This window comes from Chrysochloris asiatica, unplaced genomic scaffold (genome assembly GCF_000296735.1).
Source record: "Chrysochloris asiatica unplaced genomic scaffold, ChrAsi1.0 scaffold00310, whole genome shotgun sequence".
NCBI classification, from domain to species: domain Eukaryota; kingdom Metazoa; phylum Chordata; class Mammalia; order Afrosoricida; family Chrysochloridae; genus Chrysochloris; species Chrysochloris asiatica.
The window spans coordinates 1169884-1191441 of record NW_006408828.1 but is presented as its reverse complement, the minus strand read 5'-3'; the positions used below and the strand labels follow the sequence as shown (position 1 = coordinate 1191441).

At 50.5% G+C, this 21558-nt stretch overlaps 2 protein-coding genes across 2 annotated transcripts in view; both read left to right on the top strand.

The window, feature by feature from the left end:
- DDB1 (damage-specific DNA binding protein 1, 127kDa) overlaps positions 1-6308 on the top strand; it is a 35755-nt gene extending 29447 nt beyond the window's left edge. The window contains exons 22-27 of the mRNA XM_006874994.1: positions 3146-3316; positions 3673-3782; positions 4236-4405; positions 4614-4716; positions 5584-5707; positions 6225-6308. Of these exons, the coding sequence (XP_006875056.1) occupies positions 3146-3316; positions 3673-3782; positions 4236-4405; positions 4614-4716; positions 5584-5707; positions 6225-6308 (762 nt within the window). The remainder of the gene's footprint in view (positions 1-3145; positions 3317-3672; positions 3783-4235; positions 4406-4613; positions 4717-5583; positions 5708-6224) is intronic.
- Positions 6309-10716: 4408 nt separating this feature from the next.
- VWCE (von Willebrand factor C and EGF domains) overlaps positions 10717-21558 on the top strand; it is a 40974-nt gene continuing 30132 nt past the window's right edge. The window contains 7 exon segments of the mRNA XM_006874993.1: positions 10717-10826; positions 12943-13037; positions 13134-13223; positions 13539-13667; positions 16242-16358; positions 19996-20112; positions 20674-20802. Of these exon segments, the coding sequence (XP_006875055.1) occupies positions 10717-10826; positions 12943-13037; positions 13134-13223; positions 13539-13667; positions 16242-16358; positions 19996-20112; positions 20674-20802 (787 nt within the window).

The window sequence follows — 21558 nt, the reverse complement described above, 5'->3', positions numbered from 1 at the left end:
TGTTCAAACAGAACAAAGAACACTGAATGGTTTAAAATTAGGAAAGGTGTGTGCCAGGCTTGTATTCTTTCACCATACTTATTCAACCTGTATGCTGAGCAAATAATATGAGAAGCTGGATTATATGAAGAAGAAGGTGGCATCAGGATTGGAGGAAGACTCGTTAATAACCTGCTATATACAGGTGATACAACTTTGCTTGCTGAAAGCCAAGACTTAAAATACTTACTGGTGAAGATCAAAGACCACAGTCTTCAGTATGGGTTGCACCTCAATGTAAAGAAAGCAAAAATCCTCACCTCTGGACCAATAAATAACAAGATAAATAAATGGAGAAAAGATTGAAGTTGTCAAAGACTTCAGTTTGCTTGGATCAACCGTCAACACTAATGGAAGCAGAAGTCAAGAAAGGAAACAACATAGTATAGCAGTAGGCTAATCGGCTGCACAAGACCTATTTAAAATGTTCAAGAGCAAAGACGTCACTTTGAGGGCTAAGGTGCACCTGACCCAAGCCAGGCTATTTTCAGTAACCTGATATGCATGTGAAAGCTGGATAAGAAATGAAGAAGACCTTTATGCAGAATTTGTGCGTTTTGAGTTATGGCATTGGAAGAGAATATGAAAAGTACCGTGGATCACCAAAAGAACAAACAAATCTATTTTGGAAGAGCTTCTTGTTGTTGTCGTCAGGTGCCATCGAGTCGGAACCGACTCATAGTGACCCCATGCACAGCAGAACGAAACAATGTCTGATCCTGGGCCAACCTCACTACCGCCGCCACACTTGACGCCATCAATGATGTCACCTGGCTGATCCATCTCGTTAGGGGTCTTCCTCTTTTTCTCTGACCCTCCACCTTACCCAGCATGACATCCTTCTCCAGCTACTGTTCTCTCCAGACAATGTGTCCAAAGTATGAGAGACGAAGCCTAGCCATCCTGGCCTCCAAGGAGCACTCTGGTTATACTTCTTCCCAAACAGATCTATTGGTTCTTTTGGCAGTCCATGGCACTTTCAGTATTCTCCTCCAACACCACAACTCAAAGGCATCAATTCATTGGAATTAGTATAGCTAGAATGCTCCTTGGAAGCCAGGGTGGCCAGACTTTGTTTCTCATACTTCAGATATACTATCAGGAGGGACCAGTCCCTGGACGAGGACCTCATGCTTGGTAAAGTGAAGGGTCAGTTAAGAAGAGGAAGTCTCCCAGTGAGATGGATTGGCACAGTGGCAGCATCAATGGGCTTAAGCATAGCAATGATTGTGAGGTTGTTGCGGGACCGGGCAGTATTTCATTCTGTTGTACATAAAGTCACACATACATACCTGCTCAGTCGTGCCTAACAACAACAAAGTCTGGTGGCATGAGTTTCTGTGCTAAGTGTTCAGGAGGGAAGGACAGACAGAAGGCTGCAAATGCAAGTCAGTGCATGGACGACACTCTGTCCTCCAGTCCCAGTGGGTGAGGGATGATGAGAAAGAATACAGATGTTGTGAGAGAGCCATAGGATCCCCATGAAAGAGCCCCCGCCCCCCCCCTTCAGTTAGAGAAAGAAGATGGCGGAAACAGGCACAGAAGAGGTTGCTTGTGGTCCCATATTCCTGAGGGTACAGGGAATGGATGCAGTACTTGGAAGGGGTGGGAAGTGACATATTAGGAGATATGTACACCATGTAACCATGTGTGTTATTTGAGGGTTTGTGGTTAGCCACATTAATAAGAATAAAGAGAAGATCAGATTCATTTTCATAACTTATGTCACCCAGCATATCCAAAATGTCATGTCATGGATAATCCATAAAATAATAATTTAAAAATTACTCATGAGATATTTTACCTTTTTCCTTCTGAGATCCCAGACTCTGGTATGTAGGTTACATGTACAGCATCTTTTACCTTGGACTAAGCGACATGCCAGTTGGCCATTGGGGCCAGCAAAGCTGACTTAGAGCTGACTGAGATGAGCATGGGCGTCTTTAGCTCTTGGAGTCGTGATCTTGTTCTTGGCCATGTCCCTGGTCCAAGGTGATAGGGAGACTGAGGGTGGAGAGTGCTGGTGAAGGTGTGGGGCTAGCAGGACTGGGCTCCCCTGAAGGTGGGGTGCTCTGGAGTGCATAGCTGAGGAGCATGGGTTCTGTGGGTGCACCGGGAGAAATCCGCGCTGAGTGTACTCGCCTCAGAGCGGCTGTCTGCTTGGCCACCAAAGGGGCCTGGAGAGAGTGTTGGGACTGCCTTCCTGGAGACTTTGCTGTGCTGGCCCTCTCTTCATCTTTCTGCTGCGTACCACACATCTTCATGCTTTTGGAGGTGTGCTTGTAAACTGATGGAGCGCTGAGGTGGCCAGAACACAAGAGAGTTTTTGCTTTCTTTTGTATTTTTGTAGGATGGGGAGTGGGATTGGTGGCCTTTGAATCCAGTTCTTTGGATTCCTGTAATTATTTGACAGTGTTTCTTCTGGCTTCTTGGTTCCTATCCAAAGGCTCCTGGAGGGCGTGCCTTTTGAAAAGGGCTGATAATTGGTGGTTTGTTGCCAGGTGATCAGGAAATTGGAGGTTGATCTTCTCTTTCCAGAGATATTTCTGTTTTCCAAAGTTCAGTCCTACTGAAGCTTGGTATCTGACTCGACTCCATGGCAGCTAACAAAAATAGTAAACAGGACTAGTAGATCATTAACGACCTGCCTCTTTATGTATATGTGTGTATATATATGTGTGTGTGTGTGTGTGTGTGTATGTGTTAAGTGCCGGGAGTCAGTTCGGAGTCACTGATACTGTATAGAGTTTCCGAGGAGCAGCTGGTGGGTTTGAACTGCCGACCTTGTGGTGCACAGTCCTGTTCTATTGCACAACAGCACACCAGGTATGTCATATGTAAAGAAACACTCTACATCACTAGTCTGATGTGCTAGCTGTAATTTCAGAATGCATAAATGTGTGTTATTGTTACGTATCACTGAGTCGATTCCAACTCATAGCAATCTTGTGTAGGGTTTCTGAAGAGCAGCTGGTGAGCTTGAGCCGTTAGCCCCCAGCACCACACCAGGTCTCCTGTAAATGTATGCTGCCAGAATAAATGCACTTTTTCACACTTCTGAGAGGATGGGGCCCCTTGAGCTGAGAGAAGTGTGGTGTCCTTCCAGGTACGGCTTTATGAGTGGACGACGGAGAAGGAGCTTCGCACGGAGTGTAATCACTACAACAACATCATGGCCCTCTACCTGAAGACCAAGGGCGACTTCATCCTGGTGGGCGACCTGATGCGCTCAGTGCTGCTGCTCGCCTACAAGCCCATGGAGGGCAACTTTGAAGAGGTATGGGGGCTGGGAGGAAGCCTCAGAGGTGGGGGAGGCCGGCGGAGCCCTTCGGGGACAAAAATGGTCTCCCTAGAGCCTGCATTCTCCTGTTTTGAGTCCTCTTAGAGAATGCCAGCTTGAACTCTGAGTAGAATCTGTCTCTGGATTATTGCAGCCACGTGGGCTGTGTTGGCCAGAGATTAGAGGGGCGCCTCTCTAGGTTGGCGGTTAAACACAGGGCGGTGTCTTCTGCAGGGTGGGCCCGTGGCTTCTAGCTAAGAAAAAGCATGTCCTCGAACTGGATCCCATGCTGAGGGAATCCGTTGCGTGCCAGAGCTGGTGATATTTTCTTGTCTCAACTTGTTTATTTTAAGATTGCTCGAGACTTTAATCCCAACTGGATGAGTGCTGTGGAAATCTTGGATGATGACAATTTCCTGGGTGCAGAAAATGCCTTTAACTTGTTTGTGTGTCAGAAGGATAGGTGGGTAACTGGCTTAGTCAGAGTGGCAGGGAGGAATGGGGCTGGATCTCCTGGGTAGACGAGGGGGTTGGGTTCTTTATCTGGTTCAGGACCCCTTTTAGTGAGAGAATCAGTGGCCACAAAGTCGGCCTCTTTGGACTGGCTCCCTGCTCTGGAGTGTGTGGGTTTGGCTGAGCAGCGCAGCATATGACGTCTGCCGCACAGGGGCCTTTACCACGCCTACTGTGAGAGACTGGTGGTGTGGTGTGGTTTAAGCATCAGGCTGCTGAGTAAAAGGTCGGCAGTTCAAACCCACAAGCCACTCTGCAGAAGTAAGATGAGGCTTTTTGCTTCCGTGAGGATTCATATTCTCAGAGCCCTTAAGCGTCGAGAGAGTTGGAGTTGACTGGGTGGTCGTGGGCTGGGAGAGACTCGTGGAGGGCTGGGCAGTGAGTTTCCCACACTGCCTTTCAGCGCTGCAACCACGGACGAGGAGCGGCAACACCTTCAGGAGGTCGGTCTCTTTCACCTGGGTGAATTTGTTAATGTCTTCTGCCATGGCTCTCTTGTGATGCAGAATCTGGGCGAGACGTCTACCCCAACCCAGGGCTCCGTGCTCTTTGGCACAGTCAACGGCATGATAGGTAAGGCCAACCCTTGCAGGGCTTTGTGCCCACCCAAGCCTCCCCTCCCTGAGAGCCTCATGCTGAGGGACTAGGGAGAGCCATTGGATGAAGCCAGCATTTACTAGAGGAGGCCGCAGTAAGCTTGTCCCTCCTGGGCTGCCCTTGGTAGAGGTCCCTTCTGGGGACTCGAGGTCTCTGCAGCAAACTGCCTCCTTTGCTTCTTCAGGGCTGGTGACCTCACTCTCAGAGAGCTGGTACAACCTCCTGTTGGACATGCAGAATCGACTCAATAAAGTCATCAAAAGTGTGGGCAAGATTGAGCACTCCTTATATCCTTCCATAGGCTTCCCTCATCGCAGGTGCCCAGAGCTGCATTGCTCTAAGCTGTCTGTTTCCGAAACATCTTGACTCAGTTCAGCAGGGAAACAGGCTCTCCCCGCCGCCACACTCCCCCCCCCCCCCCCCCGTTATAAACATTTAATGGTAGAGAGAGCATAGTGTAATGAGCCCCCTGTCCCCATGGCCAGCTTCAGCTGGTCTCATCTTGGAAATATCCCTGTGTGGTACGTGTCTGCCTCTGGCCCTACCAGTGTCGCATGTTACTACATAGCAGCACATCCTTTTAAGGAGCTCGTTGGGGGCAGCAGTGTTGAGGAAACCCAAAACTCCAGACCCCAGAACCCTACCTGGGCATCTAGAAGTTACGCACTGTTGTTAACAGAGCTCCTGAGAGCCCTCCGTGTGCAGGAGGCTGGGAGGGCTCCGTGTGGCCTGGAGTAGCCAGGGAGGAGGGAGACGGCCTGAGGACTTGAGGTTTCACCGTCCAGTCGCCACTTTTCTCCCTGAGCTCCAGGTTATTCACGAAGCACTGAGGTTAGCCTCAGCCATGTAGTTCTTAGCAGGCACAGACATCAGCTGCCCCATGCATGACCAGGCACGTGTCATGGTGTCTGTTTTAAACAGCACTTTTGTTAGATGTTCCCTGTTGAGACCCATTGGATTTGGGCATCATTTTACATTTGTTTCCATTCGAAATATGTCCAAAGGGTAGTGCGACATGTAGTTGGAAAATGGTCATGTCCTGTGTGAAATCCCAGCAATCACTTTAGAGTAGAGTTTGGTCCTGCACAGACGTGGGGCTAAGTGAGCGGGAGAGATTTCTAGACAATCCCATATTCCTTCACTCACATGCCCACCTGGAGATCCTTTCATACTGAACGCAAGACAGAACCTGCCACAGGCTTCATCGATGGAGACCTGATTGAAAGCTTCCTGGACATCAGCCGACCCAAGATGCAGGAGGTTGTGGCAAACCTACAGGTGAGCGCTGCCACATCCAGCCCTGGGGCCCATAGAACAAGTCCCTCTGGGGTAGAACCCTGGAGGCACCTCCACCTTGAGTCTGGCAAAAGCCCTTTCTGGGCATTTTCTTTCCCCCATGGGAGGGTGGGGGCCGGGGAAAGGAAAGGGGATCAGGACTCCGAGACCCAGGAGGGACCAGATACTGTTCCAGGTACTATCCCTGTGGTCACCCCTGGACTCGATCAGCGAAACACATTTGGGCATATCTGGGTGCTGGCAGACCCAAGGCGGGGTACAGGGTCAGAATCTTATAGGGGAGAGCAGTTTCCACAGTGCTTACTAGAGAGGGCTTCCGGGGAACTGTCTTCAAAGTGATCCTAAGAAGCAGCTTTGTCTTCAGTAGACCTTGGTGGCCTGTTAGCCCCCGGAGAACTGTGGGGTCCCTGATGAGGTCCCGATAGTTGTGTGCAGCTCCTGGGTGAGGGGGTGGGCGTGCCCTCTCGGCCCTGACAGCCCTCCCCCTCCCTCACTGCAGTATGACGATGGCAGCGGCATGAAGCGGGAGGCCACTGCCGATGACCTGATCAAGGTGGTGGAAGAGCTAACTCGGATTCATTAGCAAAGGGCAGGGACCCCTCCCATCGTCTCCTTCCCCTCCTCCACCATTGTCTTGGCCATGGGAGACTTTTCCCCAAGCCAGCTGCCTCAAAGCCACCGTGCACCTGTGTGGAAGTGAATTTCTTAGAACTAAAACCAGCTCACTAGAGACCTGGGACTGGGCTGAGGGTGAAGTCTTCTGGATTTTCCCCTGTCTCACGTGATTCAGCCGTCACCTTGGACCACCAAGCCTGGAGGGTGTTGGCCAGTGCTCTTCTTTCTGGGAGGGATGTGCAGCTCTTTGGCTGAAAAGGAATCTGTGTGTTGGTTTCTCACTCATGCGTTGTCCTCTACTGTGTTTTCACTTAGGTCAGGACTGTGGGGAGGTTGTGGGTAGGGGAAGAGGGCTGGGAGGGTTTGTTGTCTTTAAAGTGAGAGCCTCCTTTTCCTCTGAGAGCTTCGCGATCTGAAGGCCTGACCACTGGGCTGGGGGTGGCTCACCTGAGCGTTAAACCTGGAGATGGTGGATGACCCCCAAGTCCCAGTCCTTTCGTCTCAGGGGCACTGCCCTCAGAGATCCAGAGGTGGGGGACGTGAATTGGTTATTAGTTTCTGAGTTTTATCAAATAAAGTAGAATCTAAGAAGAAAAAGCCATTTGTTTGTGCTTTTCTTGCCCCTGCTCTCTGGCATCCCCGTCCCCATCCCTGAGTCTGGTTCTAACCTCCTGTCTGCTAGCTGCTGCAGTCATCTGCCCTTGCTGCGGAAGGACTTGGTACAAGCAGCAAAATGGAGTCTGGAGAAAGCCGGGTGTCAGGGTTTGGAAATTCAGTGGGTGTCTTTGGTTGTCCTTAACTCTAAGGTCATCATTGGATTCTCAGTTGCCTCTACTGTTGGCCTGGGGTTGCCTGGGCTGCCTTTTCTGACATTATTTTACAGCCAGATATGTTTGCAAAGGCCAGCCAACTGTCCCCCTGGGCTTTGCTCCTTGGCTGTAGTCAACTCCCAGTTTCCTGTGGCCACGTGCCCTTTACTTATCAATTTATTTCCTCAAGGGAACCTTTGGTGCCTTTGGTTTGGAAATCCTGGAGTAGGGCACGTTTGGGGCTTACTCTTACGTCCAACTAAAGCACATCTTTCAGCTCTGGGTCCGAGTGTGTGGGGCCACGTCTCTACCAGCCGTCCATTGGGAATAAAGGCTGCTCTGCCCCTGAGGTGGAACAGGGCCGATCCTAGGCACATTGGCTGGCTCTTTTCAGACCAGCCTCTGATAGGGTCAAGGAAAATTGTGGTTTCAAGTTCAGACTGTGGTTATGAGAATTCTAGCTTAAATGAAGTGCCAGGATGCATCTCTGCTGTGGGGGGTCGTCTGGAGTCTGCAACCTTTCTTGGAGGCCTGCCTTGTGTGACATTGTGTGTCTCTTCTCACTCTCCTGGGATTTATGGCAGTTGGGGGATCTTAAGAGAATCAGCATCTGCGAAACCACCATTAGCACTTGAAACTCAGCACTGTGGTTTGAATTCTTGAAAGTTATGGTTTGAATTTGAAAAGGCCTGCCCCCTGCCAGAGACCAGCTTTAATGAGGCAGGCAAGATACAGTCTCCAGATTGTGATCTTGGATGGGAGGTGCCAGGATCAGGAAGACAGATTGGTGGCAGTATTGGCCTGGTGCTCCAGTGGCCTGGCTTACAGCCACTGGGCCATCCCCCTCTGCCCTGAATAGGGGGTGGTTATTTATCGATGGCTTCCGTCCAAATTTAACACGGTGGAGTCCTTGCAACTGGGTGCTAGTCTTCCTCGTCCTCTAGTCTTTGGCATTGTCACAAAGGACTGGATTTCCAACTACCCTCTGGAAACACACTCTGCAGCCAGGCGCTCACATCCCCTCTTAAAAACCATTAATCACCTCTGCGGGGGTGAAAGGTGGTCTTTGGGGCTCTGCTCCACTCCCGCCAGCTAGAATGGCTCCTGTCCATGTCAGCGCTGACAAACAAGTTCACCTCACTCCAGGCCTCTGCACGAACAGACCTTTGGGGAAAGAATCGAAACACTGACTCATCCCATGACCATTTGGAAAGGGTTACAAGCCAGAGACACATGTTCTGCAGCCAACAACAACTTGGCTTCTCCATCCTTTGTGGAGGGTCCCTTTGTTACCTAGAAGTGGGGAGGGGATATACCCAGGGCACTCGTTAATGAACAGAAGAGAGCGGTCGTGGATTAGAACAAACCAGACATTGCATCTCAGTCGCTCAGCTAGTGGTGGAGAGTGGCCTGCAGGGGACGGGCTTTCAGGGGTGGAGCACAGACAAGTGGTAAAGTTGAGAACCAGGTAGCTGAGGTGGGCTGGAGTTTGGGGAAGATGGTATCAGGAATGACGACATATATAACAAGGCAATTTTGCCCTGTGTAAATGTCTTGGGGATTTGTGGATATCTCTGGGGGCCAAGAAAGATGAGCACCTCTCTGACATTGAGTGGTGTTCTTATGTAGAAACGTAGGGCAATGGTGCAGTAGATTTGGGGGCCCATTCAGGGTGGATACTGACGCGTTTGAAGCAAGCTCTGATGAGGAACAAGGTATGGACAGAGGCGGAGAAAGTTCAGTCATTGCACGGTCAAGGTAAGGAGGAAAGATGGCCTAGGGCTCTGAGGACCCTCTGGACTCAGACCAGACCCAAATATGGTCAAACATTTCACTCACCTTAAGACAACTTGCTGGCCACCTGTTTGCTGAAAATTTGATGGGATTAGAAGGGTAAAAACTACCAAGGTGAGCTGCTCACAGGCCTAAGTTGAGCTCACAGGCTCAACATCTGCAAAAGCGCAAGCACACAGATTCTGGTGGAAGACCACCTTAACAGCTTGTGTTCAAAAAGCAATGGGGGAGGGGGTGAACAGGCTTGCAGGGTATACCCTTTGATTGGTTGATGATGCATGGAGGGGACTGTAACCATGGCAATGAAAAGATAGACGATAGGATGAATGTAAAACTAATGTTCTCCCATGTAAACTATCACATAATTCACAATAAAACATTAAAACAAAAAAACAACAGGAGCTTTCTTAGGAATAAGCTGGGTCTTCAGTGTTTTGGGGGTACTAGTTTGATGATCAGAAAAAGTATTTTGTTTAATGTGTCCCTGATGTGATTTCAATTAAACTCCAAAATTTTGCTTTATAAAAAACAAACGCAGCACCATACAAATATGAGAACCTCAAACCGCAGCTTTCCCTTGGCTGCAAACTGTTGTTCCTTAACAATATCTTGGGGTTGCTCCTTCCCCCTTTAACAAATGCAGTAATAGACTATTCATAAAGGTATGGTGTCTGGAAGGATGGAGTCCAGGTCATTGTTGGCACATACGTCCATGTGTAGCCACCGCTGACCAGCAAGGAGTGGGGGGGAGCAGGGAACCAGCAGAGGGGGCAACCAAAGGCAACCAATCACAAGAACCTCTTTTTAAAGCTAAAATGAAAAGCCACTTTCTAATAAATGTAACTTCAAAATTGAATTGGGATGCCTTTTGACAGGGAGTTCCTTATCCAGAGAAGTGTTTTAAAAACTTGACCAATGGGGCTGGGGTGGCTAGGGTTCCTGCACAGAAGGTAAAATTCAGTCATCTTTTTGGCTTTCTCCCAACGGATGATAATGACCACCTGTTCACGTCACTGTTGGAGCCTCTCGGCTGACTTCCAGTGGCTCTGTGGCCTGGAGCAGTTGCAGAAGTAAAGACACTTCCCTTCTGCTTCTGACCGCTGCATACTAGCCCCTGCCTGTCCCCCTCGCAGTAGCCGACGACCATCTGGAACCTGTGAATTCAAGACCTGCTAGTGTCCCCTGGTCAGGGAACGCGTGGATCCTCCACCCCGCGCTTCAGGGGGTGAGAGTGGGTCGGGGGCTAGAACTGCCCAGGGTTCCAAGGCCCGGCGCCCTGGGTTTGTATTCCAGACTTCCTACCTTAATCGTGACAACAGAGGCATCTCAGGCTCCGACAAGATGGGCTACCCAGAATGCGCAGCCTATGGCGCCAGCCATGTGCCCCAGACCGAAGTCTCTCCTTCCAGGGCCTCTTCTGTCTGACGCCCACAGCACTTAGCGGAAAGCTGAACTCCTAAACTCGGGCAGGGGGTGTGGGCCGAGGGCGAAACCCCGCCCCCAGGGGTCCCTGATCTTTGCCCCCACCTCGGTCTCCTCAACTCCCCGAGAGGCCACTGGCGGGAGAACGGGAGGGTGAGCGGCACAGCCTTTTGTGTGTCTTGCTCCGAAGGGCGTGCCCCCCCACCCCCGGCCCTCCTCCTCAGCTTCGCGTGCCAGCTCTGGGCCCGCTGGTTCGCTCCCCGCGACGCTGGGAGGAGGGGCGAGACCGGCAGCTGCCTCCCTCGAGCGGCACCCGCGCCCAACCGAGCTAGGGACCCGCCGCCGCCGGTCATGTGGGCCGGACTGCTGATCCGGGCCGCCTGCGCCGCGCTCCTGCTGCCAGGGGCCACCGGCAGGGGCTACCCCGGGAGGAAGACGCCTGGGCACTTTGTCGCGGAGAGGTAAGCGCCGCGCCCCTGCCTGGTTGCCGCAAGAGCGCGGAGGGCGCAGCCCCCAGGGGCTGGACAAAGACAGCAACTTGCGCCCCGAGGCGGGTGCCCGTTCTGTGATCCTGGTTCCACACAGGGGGGACGGAGATGGAGAGGCAGGCTCCCTTCCTGGAGCGCAGATCCCTGCCGCAGGGAGCCCTGGACTTGCCACTGAGTCCCCGGACTGGTTGGAGTTCCTGCGGGTCGCTCTGGGGCTGGGGGCTTCCCTGTGCAGTCCCTGCCCCTGGCTTACTTGACTTCCGCCTGTGCGGGCTTGGGCGGAGCTGGGGTGCCCCACGCTGCCCGCCCCACGTGTCCCCTCGCGGGGGCGGGAGACCAGGCATCCGAGGGTGTGCGTGATCCTCCAAGCGAGGGAACACACTGTCAACGGCGGCTTGGCCCTCAGCCACACTCCTCCCGGGGTGCGAAGCGGGGGCGGCCCACCGGGCTCGCAGCTCGCACGTGTGTCCTGCGGCTCCTGCCAGTTCTGCTTGGATCCCGGTCGTGGCTCGTTGGCGTCTTGGAGTCTTTCAGCCACCTGTCTTGGTCAGAGCCCGGGAGGTATTTGGGCGCTCTGCAGGGCTCTCAAGTCCTGCTCACTAGCGGGTGTGCCTCCCTGAGCTTCCATCTGTCTGCTTTGGGTGACATCACCTGTCCCAGGCTGCTGACCCAAGGGGGTTGGGTATGACAACCCCCGGGGGTCCAGGATGGCTTCAGAGAGGAAAAAAGTGCCCCTTGCCTTCATCTCGGGATAGTTTCCCACAACATCTTTGTTCTGCCATGGTGACCTGAGCCTCCCTTTCTAAAGTCATTATTACATTTGAAATGAACTCTCTCAGTATCTTCCTTCCCCAACAAACCAGTATCCCAAGAGCAGAGGCAAGTCTCCCTTGTCCATCCATGTCTCTAGTGCCTGGTGGAATTTCCCATCAACCTCTGAACACAGGCGAATCCCAGCTGAGGTAGGTTTTCTAGGCCCTATTCTCTTGGCCTAGGATTCACAATTTAAACCAGTAATCATTATGTTCTGCCCAGCCCGTCACTGGAATCACTGACACAGTTGGCCTCTCCCTCTGGGTCTTTGCAGATTCTCTTCCTCTCATTCTCTACCTCCCCTTGCCCCTCTCGCCTGCTGCCCCCACTCAGCCTACAAGCCACTTGGGGGCTCCATTGTCTGTAGTGTGGCATCTGTTACACTATGTTGTCACTTGCCCTGTATCCCTTAAAGGTGGGGACAGTGGCTTGTTTCTAGACATTTTGTCCCCTCTCACCCCCCAGCCATGGGCCTGTGTCCTGGTTGAGCAGACACTTTACCCTCAAGCTTTGGGCAGTTTGGTGACAATGCCCCCACTCCCTGCCATCTCAGAGATGTCAGCTATGCCAGTACTCCAGAGGATGCCTTCCTTCCTCCTATGTCCCAAGGACATTTGGGGTACTGGAGCGAGTAAGTGAGTTGGGTGGTAGGAGAGACAGAGAATGGGCAGGCCAATAAATAAACAATTTAATGTGTTAAGAAGAGGAAGAAAGCAGGGTAAGAGTGGTGAGAAAGGTCCCTCTAATAAGGTGACGTTGGAGACCTGGGTAGGTGGAGGTGTGAGCTGGTGGGTGTCTGAGGACAAGCCTTCCCGAGAGAGTATTGTATCTGCAAAGGCCCCAGGGCAGCAGAATGGCACTGGGGCTCCGAGGCTCTGAGGAACTTCTCCCGGCTTCTCTTTGCTCCACAATCTCACATGAGGCCACTCAAAAATACACTTTGTACTTGTCCTGCCTCCCAGGAGAGATAACATGGGTCTTATTTCTTTGGACATTATCCCCTATTGCTCTTCCAGAGGTCTCAAGAACTGGTTGTTGAGTGAGTCTCCAACTGGTTGTTGTTGTTAAGTGCCGTTGAGTCGGTTCCGACCCATAGCGACCCTGTATAGGGTTTCTGAAGAGCAGCTGGTGAACTTGAACTGCCGACCTTGCAGTTCAAATGGCTTTGCAGTCTGGCGCATTAACTCACAGCGCCACACCAGGACTCTGACTGGTTGGAGGGGACCAATTCCTACCTGAGTACAAGAGGTGGAAAGTGTGCTCTCCTCTCTTGCAGACGCCGACTGGGTCCCCATGTCTGTCTCTCAGGCTTCGGCAGTGGGTGCTGCCCTGGATGGGCGCCCTCCATGGGCAGTGGGCATTGTACCTTGCGTAAGTGCCTATTCCTCTGCCCCCAGCCTCTTCCTCCAGCAGGGCACATTGCCTGGCTGGCCTGAGGCATCCTCCCCTGAATCTCTCTCCTCTCAGCGCTCTGCTCCTTTGGCTGTGGGAATGGCATCTGCATCGCTCCCAATGTCTGCTCCTGCCAGGATGGAGAACAAGGGGCCACCTGCCCAGGTAACAGGAAGGACCAGAGCTCATGGGTATAACAGTTTTCAGCATCGATTAAGATTTGTACCAGGCACAAGGCCCTTGAGATGTGTCTGATCATATCATCTTCCAATGATCCTGTTAGGTAGAAACTATCATTGTATAGATGAGGAAACGGAAGCACCCATTAGGGACCTGCCCAGGATCACACAGCTTAGTAAGTGGTAGAGCTGGAATTAAACTCAGACCTGTTGGCTTAACAGAATCCAGGAGAAGCCCAGGTGAGGTGGAGTGGAGGGGCAGCATTCTGGCATCTCCTCATGGGTGTGGTACCTGTTTTAGAAGCCTATGGACCCTGTGGGGAATACGGCTGTGACCTTACCTGTAACCATGGCGGCTGTCAGGAGGTGGCACGAGTGTGCCCTGTGGGCTTCTCAATGACAGAGACAGCTGTTGGCATCAGGTGTACAGGTGAGTGGTCTGGGTGCAGGATGAGCATCCTCTTCCTCAGAGCCATGGGGAAGAGATGAGAGCCCTGGCCCCTCTTCCCAGTCCTGTCAGGATGACTTTCAGAGAGATGCCAAGGGAACAGTCAGTCAAGATGCACTGTTAAGTCTGAGGGTAGCAGGAAATGTGGAAATAAAAGAAATAATGACTGTCACTTTGGTCACTTCACACTATTTACTGAGCACCCTGGGTGGTGCAAATGCTAATGTGCTAGGCTGGGTTTAGAGGTTCTAGTCAACTCGGGGTGCCTTAGAAGCAAAACTTGGTGATCTACTTCCCCACACTCAGCCATTGAAAACCCTGTGGAGCCCAGTTCGGTTCTAATGCACATGGGGTGACAGTCAGGGTAGACTGGACAGTAACCGGTATTATGGGCCCGAAGCTAAGCTAGAGGCTGCAGTTAGAAGGGTGACCAGTTGGTTTCTCTTGTTGTGGGCTTCCTAATATGGGGAAGGGAGAAGGACCACTGGACAGTTACTGTCCAGTTTAATGGGGACCATGAGCCAGGAAGTGCCCACAGAGGGGGCACACTGCTTGGATTGGGGTAGGTTCATCAGGGAAGGTTCTGGGAGCACAGCATTTGAAAAATGAGGGTGAGAAGGGGAAGCAAAAACTCAATAGTTCTTTTGTAAAAGTATTATTTGCTTGTGATTTAAAAAACAAAACAAAAAACTTACCATCAAGCTTGTTAGCTGCTCTATGTTGCTGTTCTTAAGTGCCATCGAGTCAGTTCCGACCCATAGTAGTGATGGTAGTGGTGGCATACCATGGAGTCGGTTCCAACTCATAATGACCCTATATAGGGTTTCTGAGGAGCAGCTGGTGGATTTGAACCGCCAACCTTGTGGTTCACAGTCCAGTGCTGATCCTACAGTGCCATATCAGGATGTGTCATTTACATCCTTAGTTTTCTGTTTTCTGTCATGTAGACTGCTGTAAATATGCTGGAATGCAGAGGTCTCTTACTGACATCTCTGGTTATTTCCAAGAAGGAGAAGTATTGGGTCTTCGACCTTAAGACTTGTTATACATCCCTGTTCAAAGAGGGTGAAGTAACTGAGCCCCTGCTGAATTTCTTTCATGGGGTCACCATTAAGTGGGGAATTGACCGGACAGCAATGGATTTGAATGTCTTTTACTGCGAGTACTTTGCACGCACGCATTTCTTGTTAAAGAGCCAACCAGTACCAAGGAAGAACCAGAGAAGGAGCTGGCAGAACTGAAAGAGGGCTGTTTTCAGAAGGTGTCCTAGGGTTTGGGGGCATGGTTTTGGGGCAGTGGGAGGAGCCAGTATACCGCAAATAACAAACAAGGTATAGTGTGGTGCTGTAGGGTAAGCAAGGGACTGCTAACCACAAAATGCAAACCCACCAGCTACTTCAGAAACCGTCTACAGGGTCACTAAGAGTCAGAGCCAACTTGATGGCACTTACAACAACAACAGTGGCAAAAAGGGGTAAGGAATGTGGAATGCTGTGGTGGCCTTTGGCCAGGCTGGAGTGTGGGCAGCTGTTCTTGTAGGTCCTCAGAATCTGCCTTGCTCTTAAGTGAAGGAAGAACACCATGAAGTAGAACTTGGGGTAGTCTGTCTACCAGTCCTTCATACGCAATGGGCCGGATCAAGGTTCAGAGGACTTCAGGTCACCTCACTCTGACATTCAAGGTGCCCCACAAACCATTTGCTAGTGGGACTCTTCTGACTCATGGCGTCCCATGTGTGCTCTGTAGGGATTGCAATAGCTTTTTAAGAAGTAGATTACCAGGCTTTTCTTCCAAGGCACAGTTGGGTAGACTCGAACCTCCAACCTTTTGGCTGACAGCTTAGAACCTATTAAGTGCTTGTGCCATTTGGTGTGGCCCACGGCCAGGCCTTCACCCATCTCTGCACTTCTGTCACCCGCTGCCCTGACAGGGCATCTGAACTTCAGCCATACTGACCACCCCTCCTGTATACCCCAAGGAGTCCAGGTGTTGCTTCTTCCAGCCCTTTGTCCACTGATATGACTCTTCCATCCCAATGGCTGCTGGTCCTCTTAGCCCAGTCCCTCCCTCTAGGCACCCTGGATGTCTCACCCCTACCCCACAGCACTGCCTCATGTGGGTGTGTGTCTGCCTCTGCTGATGTCAGACTAAACATCTGGAGAGTTGACTTTGGGCTGTCTTGTCACATTTGTGTTCTCAGCGGCCCCTCTGCCATCCTGGTGTGCACAGTAGGTGCTCAGTAGACATTTCAGGGACTGGCCCTGTTAATGAATCAGTCAGCCTTCCTACCTCCCTTCTGCTGTTCCCTTTCAGGGGCCTTGTGGGTTTGCCCTGTGAGCAGGACATTGGAAACAGCTCTGTGTCATCAGTCTGCATGGGGTCACAGGAGAGGTTCCAGCTCTGGCCTTATCTTCCTGGGGGTCCCCTGGTAGCTGGGTGGCAGTCCTGGTCTGTCTTCCTGGGGTGTGGGTGAGCGGCTCTGTGTGGGTCTGTTGCTTCTTGCATCCCATTCAGAGATGGCTGTGCGAGGTGAGGCTATCTTCTCTCTCTCCACAGACATTGATGAATGCTTGAGCTCCTCTTGCGAAGGCCACTGTGTGAACACGGAAGGCGGGTTTGTGTGTGAGTGTGGGCCTGGAATGCAGCTGTCTGCTGACCGCCACAGCTGTCAAGGTGAGTGGGCATGATGCAGGAGAGCTGCTCTGGGGGCCCGCAAGTGACCATGACAACAATGCCTTCACCTCCACTCCAGGGTGCAGACAATGAATGCTCTCAGTCTGTTGTTGTTATGGGTTCACTTCCATTTTACAGATGAAGAGTCGAGGCTTGCCCAAGGTCATTCTGTTAGTAAGTGGTGGAGCTTGGGTTTGAATCCCAAGAACTTGCTGCTGCATTTACAAGGTGGGAGGTGGAGTTAAAGAGAGGCAATGGGGCACATTAAGGGGAGGAAGCAGGGAGAAGGGAGGTTGGGAGGAATTGGGGTTGTGTTGTTGTTGTTGCGAAGTGCCGTCAAGTCTGTTCCGATCCATAATGATCCTGTATAGGGTTTCCGAGGAGCGGCTGGTGGGCTTGAACCGCCAACCTTGCAGTTCAAATGGCTTTGCAGTGTGGCGCATTAACCACAGCGCTACAGCAGGGGTTGTGAGTACACCCTAAAGGGCTGTGGAGGGGCCTGCTGTGATGGAGTCATTCCTGCCACCTGCCTTGTGTGTCTGCCAGGCTCTAGAGATACACAAGGAGGAGGAAACGCCCTGCCCCACGAGCCTGCCCCACTCTGATGGGGAAAGGAAGAACAGTAAAGCTGAGATGAGGGCTAAGTGATGAAGGAACTCAGGGACAAGAGGGAAGGCTTTACAAGTCGTTCCTCATCTTTGTGGTGGTTGTCAGATGCAGACTCCTACTGACCTATGTCCAACTCGGCCTGGTCCTGCCCCAGCCCCACACCACTGCTATGTTGAGTTCACTCTTAGCCACTGTGCACTGTGTCAATCCATGGGGGTCTTCCTCTTTTTTACTGACCCCTCTCTCTACTTTACCAAACATGATGTCCTTTTCCACACAAGTTACATCTGCGGCGATTCTCACTTAAACAAGGTTGTCGTTGTTGTTGTTAAGTGCCGTCGAGTCAATTCCGACTCATAGCAACCCTGTCTAGGGTTTTCAAGGAGCAGCTGGTGAGCTTGAACCACCGACCTTGGAGTTCCAATGACTTTTCAAGTCTGACACATTAGCCCACAGCGCCACACTTGATACTGTATTATTATTATTATATCAGGGTTTATTTAGGTGGACATTTACAGAGCAAATTTGCTTTCCATTAAAAAATGTATACACGTTTTGTAACATTGGATGCAACCCCATCAATATAACAGCATTGCTTCCTTCCTGAGCTCCCGGTTCCATTCGTCCTTCCTTTTCTCTGAACTTTGCTTTTGGGCAAATGCTCCCCTTGTGGTCAGGTGTGGTTGCTTGCTCTGAGGAAGGAGCACATTTCTCCTAGCTGTTATTGTTCACATTCTTGGCCCATCTGTGTTTGGGCTGCACGGTGATCCCTGAGGGTACGTCCAGTTCCAGGCTAGAAGGGTGTTTATATTATATTCTGTTTGTACTTTTCATAAATTATTAAAAATAATAATGTAAGTTGTGGTGATAGCTCTAGTTTCTCCCTCTTCCTGGAGACTAAGCCTGGCTTTCGATCAGCACCCTTCCTGCCTCTCCATACTTCACTTGTACATAAACACAGATACACTTAAAGAGAACAATACGATACAATAATAGTATGACATTAACAGGCGAATACTCACGGAATCCTTAGGTTCTAGGCACCGTGTTGATACTTGGTATATGTTTTTTAACCCTGTGATATTGACACTGTTTATATATCTTCATTTTCCTGATAGGAACACTGAGGCTTAAAGAAATGATCTTATCGGGGATCATGCTAAAGCTGGGATTTAATCCCAAGACTTCCTCTGTTTTTCTTCTCTCCCCCCTCTCCGCCCCTCACTTTCACCAATATGTTTTGAAAATTTCTCCATATGAAAATATTAGATGTCTTGTTCTTTTAAAATTGCTACAGTATAGATATTCTATAGTCAGCTAACTTTTCTCTTATTTATAACCATGTAGTTTTGTTTTGCTTTTTAATAGTTTTGCACAATTTTAAGTAACAACATGGGGAAACTTTTTACAGAGGAAGTGCTGAAGAAACGGAGTTTCCAAAATCATTTTTAAAAAAGCAGGCTTTGGAAGCAAATGCTGTTGAATGTGGATGCATAGGGGATTGTAATCATTGCAGTGAAATGAAATATGATAGGATGAGTGTAAAGCTGATGTTCTCCCAAGTAAACGATCACTCAATTCACAATAAAAACTTAAAAAAAAAAGTCTTCCTGGTCAGATAGAGCCTGTTGGGACTGTGAAACTATGGCCCTTGGCTGTCCTTCAGGTCTGGGACTGAACTCACCCCTGAGGCTCAATTTTCAGCCAAGCAATTGACAGGCATTGAGGGAATAACACCCCATAGAAAGGTCAACCATTTCAGATCAAAAGGGCAGCATTTGCCTAAGGACAAAATTCAAAAGGGTGGGGAAAGAAGGAATGGTTGTAAGAACCACAGGAAGGAAGTCGTATAAGTGATGTCACTTTGAGGGATTGCAGTTGAGATGAGATGAAGTAGATGAATTTTTTGAATATAAAACTGATGCTCTAGTCTATAAACCTTCACTCAATTCACAATAAAAAGTTAAAAAAAACTTAGTTTTGAGGTAAGAGTTTTCTAGACAAAGGAGAGGTAGATAGGAGACTATGGGCAAAGGGGAAGACCTCTAAAATCCTAGGGCCTTTGGAAAAGACAAGAATTTAAACCAAAACCAAGGCAAGGAACAGGGAAGGAGGAGGGGAGGACAGCCTGGGGACACATTTAAAGTTCACTCTCCTGGTGTGGCTCTGTGGGCTAATGCATCAGACTGCAAAGTCATTTGAACTGCAAGGTTAATTGTTCAAGTTCACCAGCTGCTCCCTGGAAATCCTATACAGGGTCGCTATGGGTCCGACGGCACTTAACAACAACAACAACAACAGAGCTGTGGTTTAACATGAGTTAGGAAGGATCTCTGGTAGCGTAGTGGTTATGAATCGGGCTGCGAACCTCAACGTCAGCAGTTTGAAACTACCAGCTGCTCCGTGGGAGAAAGATGAGGCGTTCTGCTCCCATAAAGATTAACAGCCTTGGAAACCATGTGCAGGGTCGCTATTACGGACTCCACGGCACATAACAACAACAATAGGTAGCTGTTGGTGCCTTGCTGCAGGGCGTGAGTTTGAGCAGGGATTAGCCTGATCTGAGAGCTCTGGGATGGGAGTGTGCCAGAGGCCTTGTGGAGAATGGCCTGGAAGGAATCTGAGTAGAGGCCTGGAGACCAGACAGAGGTGACCCAGCATGGAGAGAAGTGGGTTGGTCCAGGGTCACGTAGGAGTCGATATCACAATGATTAAGCACTCGACTGCTAACCAAAGGTTGGGTGCTCTGTAGGAGAAAAGACCTGGCAATTTGCTTTCAGAAAGATTACAGCCTCAAAAAGTCTCTGGGACAGTTCTACTCTGTTCCATTGGATTGCTATGTATTGGAGTCGATTTGACGGCACCCCAACAACAGATTGAATATGGACAGTGAGGGGGAAAGGGGTTACATGTAGCTATTTCTCCCCACGCCCCTTCAGTGGGAGATGGTGATGAAAGCAAAAGAGGGGACCATATGTTCCCTAAAACTCTTGGAAGTGGGCCCCAGCCTTGTCTCTTTCCCTTCCAGACACTGACGAATGTCTGGGAACCCCCTGCCAGCAGAGGTGTAAAAACAGCTTGGGCAGCTACAGGTGTTCCTGTAGACCGGGCTTCCATCTCCATGGCAACCAGCACTCGTGTGTAGGTAAGGCTCTTCAATGAGGCTGCCACTCAGGACGCTGAGCTTGGTGAGACCGGGGATAGGGAATGCTAACCAAGCGGGACCTCCTGTCCTCTGGACCCTGCTGGGGGTTGAACTAGTTGCTTAGAATCTGCTGTTCCCTATCTTGGGCTTTCCTGACTGCTCGCCATCTCTCTGAGGTACACCCAAGGGATCATCTCCACGCATCCATTTCCTAGCATGTTAGGTATTTTGTTTGAAGCCAAACTTGTGGTGTTTGAGACTCTTTTCTAAAAGCTAGACAGCTGGGACCGTGGGGAGAAGACTATCAGCAGGGTTCATCGTCAACGCTTAATCATTACTATGTAGTGCTGGGCAGGGAGGGCCAGGCTCAGAACCTCTGGTGCATCCATTAAATGCCTACTGTATGTAGGGTGCACTCCAGCCACCTCCACCCTGGACCAGGAATGGTCCCACAAAAAGATCTGGGAACTTCCCCAGCCTCTGGGCCAACGGATGGGAGGAAGGAGGGGCCAGCATCCCTACTGGTAGCATAGTGGTATCCGAAATAAGGCTCTTCTGCAGATATAAACGAGTGTCGTCGGCCGCTGGAAAGGCGAGTTTGTCACCATTCCTGCCACAACACCGTGGGTAGCTTCCTGTGCTCATGCAGATCTGGATTCAGGCTCAGAGCTGATGGGGTGTCTTGTGAAGGTGAGAAACAGACCCTGACTACCCGGCTTTAGGCCACGCCTCCTGACCAACTAGCATCAGGCCAGGCCCTCCCATCACAGGCCCTGCCCTCCTAGCACCAGGCCCCACCTTCCCATCACAGGCCCCGCCCCCAGCATGTTGTTGTTAGGTGCCATCTATTCGGTACCCACTCATAGTGACCTTATGCACAGCAGAAGGAAACACTGATCCTGGGCCGACTTCACTATCGTTGCCACACTGGAGCCCATTGATGCTGCCACTTTGCCAATCCATCTTGTTGGGGGTCTTCCTCTTTTTCTCTGACCCTCCAGCCTACTAAACAACTGGTCCCTCCTAACATTATATCCGAAGCATGAGAGACGAAGTTTGGCCATCTTGGCCTCTAAGGAGCACTCTGGCTACCCTTCTTCAATATGGATCTGTTGGTTCTTTTGACAGCCCATGGCACTTTCAATATTCTCCTCCAACACCATTACTAAAAACTATCAATTCCTCTATGGTCTTCCTTATTCACTCTCCAGCTATCACATGCATATTAGGTTATTGAAAATACTGTGGCTTGGGTCAGGTGCACCTTAGTCTTTAAGATGACATCTTTGCTCTTCAGCATTTTAAAAAGGTCTTGTGCAGCACATTTGCCTAATGCAATATGTCATTTGATTTCTTGACTGCTGCTTCCATGAGTGTTGATAGTTAATCCAAGAAGAATGAAGTCCATAACAAGTTCAATTTCGAAGAAGACTGAAGTCCTCGACA